At 40.9% G+C, this 10,527-nt stretch overlaps 1 protein-coding gene across 1 annotated transcript in view; it reads right to left on the minus strand.

Annotated features, from left to right (window-relative positions):
* The window catches only part of LOC111147351 (gasdermin E), a 63,976-nt gene extending 53,805 nt beyond the window's left edge, over nt 1-10,171 (minus strand). Inside the window, exons 1-2 of the mRNA XM_022503354.1 lie at nt 9,726-10,171; nt 6,599-6,791 (exon numbers count right to left, since the gene is read on the minus strand). Coding sequence (XP_022359062.1) covers nt 6,599-6,791; nt 9,726-9,936 — 404 coding nt within the window. The 5' untranslated portion in view covers nt 9,937-10,171. The remainder of the gene's footprint in view (nt 1-6,598; nt 6,792-9,725) is intronic.
* Nucleotides 10,172-10,527: the final 356 nt, after the last annotated feature.

Below are 10,527 nucleotides of genomic sequence, written 5' to 3' on the forward strand. Positions count from 1 at the left end.
TGCATAGATCCTCAACACAATATTAGCAAACTGAAGAAAACACCACATTAAAAGAATCATACATAATGATCAAGTCAAATTTACTCCAGTTATGCAAGGATGGTTCGAGATCCATGAATCAATCAATGTGATACACCACCCTAACAAAATGAAATCATAGCAATCATACGATCAGTTCAGTAGATGCAGAAAAAGCAGTGTTAATAAAATTCAATATTCCTATATGATAAAACCTCTCAACCAAGTAGATACAGAGGGAACATACCTCAATATAAAGGCCATATATGATAAGCTCACAGTGAAAATCCACACTCAACAGTGAAATCCAAAGCTTTATCTCTAAGAATAGGAACAAGGATGCTCACTCTCTCTACTTTATTCAACATAGTACTAGAAATCCTAGCCAGAGTGATTAGACAAGAAAAAGAAATAAAATGCCACCACACAGGAAAGGAAGAAATAAAACTACTACTATTTGCATATCACACGACATTACATACAGAAAATCCTAAAAACCCCACCAAAATACTGTTAGAACTAATAAAGAAATTCAGCCAAGTTCCAGGATACAAAGTCAATACACAAAAATCTGCTGCATTTCTATACACGGATAGGAACATTCCAAAAGAGAAATTAAGAAAATAATTCCATTTATAATTACATCAAAAAGAATAAAATATCTAAGAATAAATTTAACCAAAGAGATGAATATTCTGTACACTGAAAACTGTAAGCCTCTGATAAAAATAAATTGAAAAAGGGGCACCTGGGTGTCTCAGTGGGTTAAAGCCTCTGCCTTCGGCCCAGGTCATGATCCCAGGGTCCTGGGTTCAAGCCCTGCATCAGGCTCTCTGCTCAGCAGGGAGCCAGCTTCCCCATCTCTCTCTGCCTACCTCTCTGCCTACTTGTGATCTCTGTCAAATAAATAAATAAAATCTTTAAAATAAATAATAAATTAAAAAATAAATAAATAATAAGATATTCTATGCTCATGGATTAGAATAGTACTAGAATGTCCCTACTATCCAAAACAACCTACAGATCGAATGTAATTCCCTTCAAAATTTGAATGTACTGGGGCTCCTAGGTGGCTCAGTTGGTTAAGCATCTGCCTTTAGCTCAAGTCATGATCCCAGGGTCCTGGGATCAAGTCCCATCCTGGGCTCCCAGCTCAGCAAGGAATCTGCTTCTCCCTCTCCCTCTGCCTCCTCCCCACACTCCCCACTCATGCTCTGTCTCTCATTCTCTGTAAAATAAATAAATAAAATCTTTTTTTAAAAAAAAGATTTTATTTATTTATTTGTCAGAGAGACAGAGAGGGCACAGGTAGGCAGAGTGGCAGGCAGAGGCAGACAGAGAAGCAGGCTCCCTGCAGAGCAAGGAGCCTGATGTGTGACTCAATCCCAGGTTGCTGGGATCATGACCTGAGCCAAAGGCAGCCGCTTAACCAACTGAGCCACACAGGCGTCCCATAAATAAAATCTTTTAACAAAATTCCAATGCAGTTTTCACAAAAAAAAAAAAAAAAAAAAAAAAAAAACACCTCTAAAAATTCTAGAATTTGAAGAGAACCACAAAAATTCCTGAGTAGCCAAAGCAATCTTGAGGAGGAACAACAAAGCTAGAGATATCACACTGTCTTATTTCAAACTATATTACAAAACTACACTAATCAAAACAGTAAGACTTGGACATAAAACAGACATACAGATCAGTGGAACAGAATACAGAGTCCAGAAATAAACCCATGCACATACAGTCATTTAATTAATGACAAAGAAGCCAAGAATATAAAATGGGGAGAGGACAGTCTCTTCAATAAATGGTATTAGAAAAACTGGATAACCATATGCAAAAGAATGAAACTGGGCCACTATCTTACATCATCCACAAAAATTAACTCAAAGTAATTAAAGACTTTAATGTTACACCTGAAACCATAAAACTCCCAGAAGAAAGCATGGATGGTAAGTTCTTAGACATCAGCCTTGGCAATTAGTTTTTTAATCTGACACCAAAAGCAAAAGCAACAAAAGCAAAAATAGAAAATGGGACTACATCAAACTAAAATACTTCTGCACAACAAAGGAAACCATCAACAAAATGAAAAGGCAACCTACTAAATGGAAAAAGTATTTGCGAATCATACACCCAACACAGAGTTAATATATAAAATATATAAAGAACTCATACATTTTCAAAATTCCTTTGGCTATTAGAGGTCTTTTCTGGTTCCATATAAATTTTAGGTTTATTTATTCCATTTCTTTGAAAAAAATGGATGGTATTTTGATAGGCATTGCATTAAATGTGTAGATTGCTTTAGGTAGCATAGACATTTTCATAATATTTGTTCTTCCAATCCAGGAGTATGGAACATTTTTCCATTTGTGTCTTCCTCAATTTCTTTCATGAGTACTTTATAGTTTTCTGAGTATGGATTCTTAGCCTCTTTGGTTAGGTTTATTCCTAGGTATCTTATAGTTTTGGGTGCAATTGTAAATGGGATTGACTCCTTAATTTCTCTTTCTTCTGTCTTGTTGTTGGTGTAGAGAAATGCAACTGATTTCTGTGCACTGATTTTATATCCTGACACTTTACTGAATTCCTGTACAAGTTCTAGCAGTTTTGGAGTGGAGTCTTTTGGGTTTTCCACATATAGTATCATATCATCTGTGAAGAGTGATAGTTTGACTTCTTCTTTGCCGATTTGGACAGCATGGTACTGGCACAAAAACAGACACATAGATCAATGGAACAGAATAGAGAGCCCAGAAATAGACCCTCAACTCGATGGTCAACTAATCTTCGACAAAGCAGGAAAGAATGTCCAATGGAAAAAAGACAGTCTCTTCAATAAATGGTGTTGGGAAAATTGGACAGCCACATGCAGAAAAATGAAATTGGACCATTTCCTTACACCACACACGAAAATAGACTCAAAATGGATGAAGGACCTCAATGTGAGAAAGGAATCCATCAAAATCCTTGAGGAGAACACAGGCAGCAACCTCTTCGACCTCAGCTGCATTAACATCTTCCTAGGAACATCAACAAAGGCAAGGGAAGCAAGGGCAAAAATGAACTATTGGGATTTCATCAAGATCAAAAGCTTTTGCACAGCAAAGGAAACTGTTACCAAAACCAGAAGACAACTGACAGAATGGGAGAAGATATTTGCAAACAACATATCAGATAAAGGGCTAGTGTCCAAAATCTATAAAGAACTTAGCAAACTCAACACCCAAAGAACAAATAATCCAATCAAGAAATGGGCAGAGGACATGAACAGACATTTCTGCAAAGAAGACATCCAGATGGCCAAGAGACACATTAAAAAAGTGCTCCACATCACTCGGCACCAGAGAAATACAAATCAAAACCACAATGAGATATCACCTCACACCAGTCAGAATGGCTAAAATTAACAAGTCAGGAAATGACAGATGCTGGCGAGGATGCGGAGAAAGGGGAACCCTCTTACACTGTTGGTGGGAATGCAAGCTGGTGCAACCACTCTGGAAAAAAGCATGGAGGGTCCTCAAAAAGTTGAAAATAGAACTACCCTATGACCCAGCAATTGCACTACTGGGTATTTACCCTAAAGATACAAACGTAGTGATCCGAAGGGGCACGTGCACCCGAATGTTTATAGCAGTAATGTCTACAATAGCCAAACTATGGAAAGAACCTAGATGTCCATCAACAGATGAATGGATAAAGAAGATGTGGTATATATACACAATGGAATACTATGCAGCCATCAAAAGAAATGAAATCTTGCCATTTGCGACGATGTGGATGGAACTAGAGGGTATCATGCTTAGCGAAATAAGTCAATCGGAGAAAGACAACTATCATAGGATCTCCCTGATATGAGGAAGTGGAGATGCAACATGGGGGGTTAAGGGGGTAGGAGAAGAATAAATGAAACAAGATGGGATTGGGAGGGAGACAAACCATAAGTGACTCTTAATCTCACAAAACAAACTGAGGGTTGCTGGGGGGAGGGGGGTTGGGAGAGAAGGATGGGGTTATGGACATTGGGGAGGGTATGTGCTATGGTGAGTGCTGTGAAGTGTTTAAACCTAGCGATTCACAGACCTGTACCCCTAGGGATAAAAATATATGTTTATAAAAAATTAAAAATTAAAAAAAAAAAAAGAACTCATACAATCCAACTGAAAAAAGAAATCCAATTTTTAAAATGGGCAGATCTGACTAGACATTTTCCCAAAGAAGACATACAGATAGCCAATGGCCACATGAAAAGATGCTCAGTATCACTCATCAAGGAAATGCAAATCTGGGCACCTGGGTGGCTCAGTTGGCTAAGTGTCTGCCTTCAGCTCAGGTGGGAACAGGTGGGAGTCCCAGGATTGAATCCCACATCAGGCTCCCAGCTCAATGAGGAGTCTGCTTCTCCCTCTAGCCCTCCAACATCTCATATTCTCTCTCTCTCTCAAATAATAAAAATCTTAAAAAAAAAAAAAAAAAAAAGGAAATACAAATCAAAGCCACAAGGAGACATCACCTCCCACCTGTTAGAATAGCTCGTATCAAAAAGACAAGAAGTGGGCACCTGGGTGGCTCAGTTGGTTAAGCTGCTGCCTTTGGCTCAGGTCATGATCCCAAGTTCCTGGGATCGAGTCCCGAATCAGGCTCTCTGCTCAGCAAGGAGCCTGCTTCCCCCCTCTTTCTCTGTCTGCCTCTCTGTCTACTTGTGATCCCTCTGTCAAATAAATAAAATCTTAAAAAAAAAAAAAAAAAAAGACAAGAAGTAACAAGAGTTGGAGGGGATGTGGAAAAATGGGAAACCTTGGCTCTGTTGGTGAAATTATAAATTGGTGCAACCACTATGGAAAACAGTATAAATGTTCCTCAAAAATTTAAAATAGAACTACCATACAATCCAGAATTTTCACTTCTGCGTATTTATGCCAAGTATTCAAACGTTTTTGCAAAAAGATTTGTGTCCCCATGTTCACTGCAGGATTATTTAGAATAGCAAAAATATAGAAACAAGCTAAGTATCCATGGATATATGAAAGGATAAAGAATTAGAGTATATATATGTTATATTGTGATTTATAGTAAGAAATATATATTTGGTCTTCAACCCAGTTCTTGGCACAGAGCTTCTAAAACCTGTGGAATTTCCTGGGAAAGAAGCAATAAAGGTGTCTTTTGTTATGTTAATGTAGTGACTTTGGGAAAGCCTGAGGTAACCTAAAGATGGGGGCTGGTTAGGGAGTCAACCTGTAATTAGAAGGTTTTAACTTTCAGTACCCACAGCCCAATGTCTAGGGAGGGGAGAGGGGCTGGAGGCTCAATCAATCACCAATGGTCCATGAGGGTTTAATCAATTCTGACTGTGTGATAAAGCCTCTATAAAAACCCAAAAAGACAGGGTTCAGAGAGCTTCTAGATTGGTGAACACATGAAGATTTGGAAAGAGTGGTGACCTGGAGAGAGCAGGGAGGCTCCATGACTTTTCCCATACCATGCCCCATGCATCTCCTCCACCTGGCTGTTCCTGAGTTATTATCCTTTTGTAATAAAAGTGATCTCCTATGTAAAATGTTTCATATTTCAAATTAACTGAACTCAAGGAGCGGGTCATGGGAATCTGATTTTTAGCCAGTTGGTCAGAAGTACAGCTGACAACCTGGACTTGCGAAGGGCGTCTGAAGTCCAAGGACAGGGGCAGGGGAATCTCCAACCTGCATGCCTCATCGTCAGAAGCACAAGGAATAGCCTGGGCTTGCTGCTGGCATCCGACACAGACTAAGGGTTGAGGACAGTCTTTTTAGGACTGAACCCTTACCCTATGAAGCTGATACTATCTGTAGGCAGACAGTACCAGCACTGAGTTGAGTTCTTGGACACTCCTGGAATACACGATGGAGTAGTATTCAGCCACATAAAAGAAGGAAATCTTGCCATTTGGGACAGCATGGATGGAGCTCGAGGGGATTATGCCAAGTGAAATAAGTCACACAGAAAGACAAGAAGAGCCCAATCTCACTTATATATGGAATCAAAACAAACAAGCTCATGGATACGGAGACCAGATTAGTGGTTGCCAGAGGTGGAGGGTGGAGGTACGTGAAATGGGTAAAGATGGAAAGGTGCAAAAGTCCAGCTGTGAAAGATGTAAGACACAACACACTGACTACAGTCAGTCATACTGCAGGTTTGAAAGTTGCCGAGAGAATACATTTTAAAAGCTCTCATCACAAGAAAAAAACATATTTGCAACTACATATGGTGGTAGATAGATGTGGTGATCATCTTGCAATAGGGACAAATAACAAATCATTATGTTGTGCACCTGAAACTAATACAACATTATATGTCAATTACACCTCAATCAAAAAATAATAATAATAATAATATTTTCCACTTCTCCCCACTCCAGCTAAGAACAATGAAGAAATTCCAGGCTAAAAGGATGAGCTCTCAGAAAGTTTCAACCCAACACTCAATCAAAGCAACTTTGCTTTGGGGCAAAGTTCCCATCCGTCACCCTTTTTACAAAGGTCCCACTGAATGAGATACGTGTCAAATCCAAAATGCCAAACAGAATTATCATTACCTCTCAGTGGAATCTCTGATGAGCTGCTGCAGGTCCACCTCCTGCTTCCTCAGGCTTCCAAAAGAAGACTGACTTTCCACAAGTCCTTTGCCTCCAACATTCAGCTTGACCTTCCCTAGTGCCGTCTCGATGGTCCCGCTCACGTGGTTTTGAAACTTGCCCTCGTATTTCACAAAGTCCGACTCCACGACCACTGGAGTGAATGAGACAGGCAAAGGAGTCTGAGGATAATTTGGCCACCTAGCTGCCTTAGGTCACCTACCTTCCCAATCCTGTAGAAAACCACAGGAAAAAATTTTGAATTTCCATTTAAAATGGAAAATTGGCAGCCATGCTCGGTGTGTGTTCAAACCAAAATGGAGCTAGCCCCCCGAGGTACTGAGAGAGGGATGGGGCTGGTGGCCAGGGGGCGCTATTGGGTGCTGTTTTTGTTTATTTCGTCTTTCATTTCCAATATATATGTATGTAGACAGGGGCACCACAAGTATCTGAAGAGTTTAACAAATAAGTTTAAAGCCAGCATCCTGGGGCCCCTGGCTGGCTCAGTCGGCAGAGCACTCAACTCTTGATCTCGGGGTTGTGAGGTTTAGCCCCACAATGGCTATAGAGATTACTTAAAGATAAATAAGTAAACAAACTTTAAAGCAAGCATCCATTTAACCACTATTCAGATAGAATTTTTAAAATTTTTTTAAATAGAATATTCTATATTTTATTTTTTTTTAAAGATTTTATGTATTTATTTGACAGAGATCACAAGTAGACAGAGAGGCAGGCAGAGGGAGGGAGGAAGCAGGCTCCCCACTGAGCAGAGAGCCCGATGCAGGGCTCGATCCCAGGACACCGAGGTCACCACCTGAGCCGAAGGCAGATGCTTAACCCACTGAGCCACCCAGGTGCTCCTAAATAGAATATTTTAAATGTGTGCTTTCCCCCGGTGAAGACTGTAAAGGAACTGCATGAGGAGGACACCGAAGCAGAGTGAAAACGGCAGTTCTGCTCATGACCCACCTTCAAGTGGTCTGCCTTCCCCAGCCATGTGGAGTGCGGGCATCTCCCCTTCCCACCCACCAGTCTGGGAGGACATTCCCCTGGCCTTCGCTACCATCTCTATGAAAAAATTTCCTTTCCTGTACTTACTTGTTTATTTTTTATTTTTATTTATTTATTTTTTAGAGCGATGGCACGGGCAGAGGGAGAGACAGAATCTTAAACAGGCTCCACCCCCAGCATGGATGCAGGATTGACAGGGAGCTGGATCTCACCGCCCTGAGCTCCTGACCCAAGCTGAAATCACAAGTCTGAGGCTTGACTGAGCCACCCAGGCATCCCAGGCTCACCTGTTTACACTGACCTCTACCCAGCCATTTCATTCCTTATCATACAATACCTTATCTCTCCTCAGATAAAGTCAGTGGGCATGCCTGCCCTCCCTTCCTCCCTCCCTCTCTCTCAAACACCATCCTCGGACCGACAAGCCCCAGGCTCTCTGCCCTTACTTCCTGGCTTCCCAGACTTGGAAAGATGCCACCTCCCCCCAGTCCAGGTGTCCCAGCTTCAGTCAAGTCCTCTGGGAATTACTGTGTTCCTCACCTGGTCACACCTAGGATACCAGCACATTGCCTTCAAGACCAGCCGTTCTTATCCGGACACCGAAGATAAATATGTGCTGATCTCATCTCAGAATTGACCCCTGCTCTTATCTCCAGATTTCTACTGTTCTCAGTTTTAATCCAGCCAAATACCACCAGAAAAATGTCAGTCATTTTCATTTGATATAGCTGTATTTAGAGCCTCTTAGGAACTTTTACACTTGGCTTTTTCCACTTCCCTGACCCAAGGCTCTCCTGGGCTCCTGGCTGTATTTCTAAGAGATTCAAGTCTGTCTGAAGTCTGCAAAACTTCTTTCCATCCACTCACTGCCGCCTACACCTGTATTTCCTTCACTTCAGTCAAGGAAACCATTCCTCAGCAAGGGCTGAGAAGTTATCATCAATCACTATCTTCACAATTTACGAAATAGAGAATCATCTCTGTCACCACCACCACCGAAAATAAGACATCAGTGAAAATCCTTTAATCCCAAATCTTTTCCTATTTATATCTTATGGAATACAAACATTTTGGGAAATGCTTTGGGAAGTAGCACAGAGCGCTTGTTAAGAGCACCAGATTTTAATCGCTATTCTACTATCCCTACCTAGAAGAACTGGCTACCACGCATCTCCCGGAACCTCCGTCTTCTCAGCTGTGATCTGGAGACACCACCTTCCTGATGGGTTCTGTTACACGCTGATGTATGTAAATCACATAACACAGAGCCTGGCACATAGCACGTGCTCAATATGTCCACTGAGTTTAGGCCAGAACAATGTCATTTTCTGATAAAAAGAACAGTTCTAGATCATACAAAGTGCTACACAGAAATTTTATTTCTTTACCTCCCCTCTTCTCTAGCTATTTTTTGGAACAGCTTGATAGCCTGTCTGCTCTGCTCTCACCAGAAAGCTCCCTTATGTGAATAACAAAACTTTCCACACCCTTCTGATGGATAGTGGCATCATCAACTTCAACCTAAATCAGATTTTGGGTGGCAGATCCATCTTACCTATGCTGGGTGGCCACAACACTTACAATGGGCATGTATTATTTTAATACTCAAAACTGCAATTTTTTTAAAATTAAGCTATAACTTCTCTTGTCTGGCCTGTAGAATTTTGTTCATTTAAAAAATGGGGTACCTTGAGGCACCTGGGTGGTTCAGTCAGTTAAGCGTCCAACTCTTGATTTCAGCTCAGGTCAGGAATTCAGGATTGTGGGTTTGAGCCTCACCTCGGGCAACGTGCTCAGCGGGGAGTCTGCTTGAGATTCTCTCTTCCTCTCTTTGTCCCTTACACCCCCCTCCCAAAAAAATATATAAATTCTAAAAAAAAAAAAAAAAAAAAGTAAGAAAAAAAGGAAGGGAGGGAAGGAGGAAGGGAGGAAATGTCTTTAAGAGCGTATGCAAAGAAACAGAATTCATTGTAAGGTCTCACCTTACAATCGATCACTCATGACACCATGTGCCTAGAAGATGAATCATCATCTTTTCAGGGACTAACTGTAGAATATACCCAAAGACACTTACCTGGACTCAGAAACTGGTCTTCTGTGAGTACATCTCCAAGGGTGACAGATAAAAACTGGTACTTGGGTCTCTGCCAGCACCAGAATCTCTTCTTTTTGGTCACCAGACTTAGAAGTTGTAACTTATCAGAGTCATTCAAGTTTGATACTGCAATCAGGTTACCTCCAGCATCAACTTCTTTAAGAAAATTCCTCGTTGCTTTGGCAAACATTATGAGAGCTCCAGATTACCTGGATAAAAAATCAAAGTTACCCCCCAAATTAAACAAGAAGTTATTATTTCATTTATTTTTTTCTAAGACCGCCTTATTTTTCCTTTGTGTCAATCACTATATATTAAAGAATACCTTCTCCTTAGAAAACCCTCTAGTGGGGGTTCAGTTGATGACAAAGAAATCAAATGGAAATACTGAAAGAGACTCCGTAGGTCTGGATAGGCCAAGTTACACTTCTGACATAAAGAACCTCCAAATATTACTGGCTTATACCAAGAAAGGTTTATTTACTGGTCACTATGTCTGGTAGCGAGGACAGGAGAGCTTTTCTCATCCTAGTCATTCAGTGATCCAGACTGAAGGCGCAGCCACCATCCAACATGAAGGGTTCTGGAAAGTCTCACACCAGCAATTAAATGCTCTGGCCCAAAACTAACACACATCATGTCCACTCAAAATTTGCCAGACTGGTCATATGGCCTCAGCCAGCCAGAATGGTCAGGAAATACAATGGTACCATGTATCTAATAGGTAGAGATCTGAGGATATTTGTTGACCAACATACCGACTACCCTAATTTATAACATA

This window comes from Enhydra lutris, unplaced genomic scaffold, assembly GCF_002288905.1.
Source record: "Enhydra lutris kenyoni isolate GAN:26980312 unplaced genomic scaffold, ASM228890v2 scaffoldscaffold16, whole genome shotgun sequence".
In the NCBI taxonomy this organism is placed as follows: Eukaryota; Metazoa; Chordata; class Mammalia; order Carnivora; family Mustelidae; genus Enhydra; species Enhydra lutris.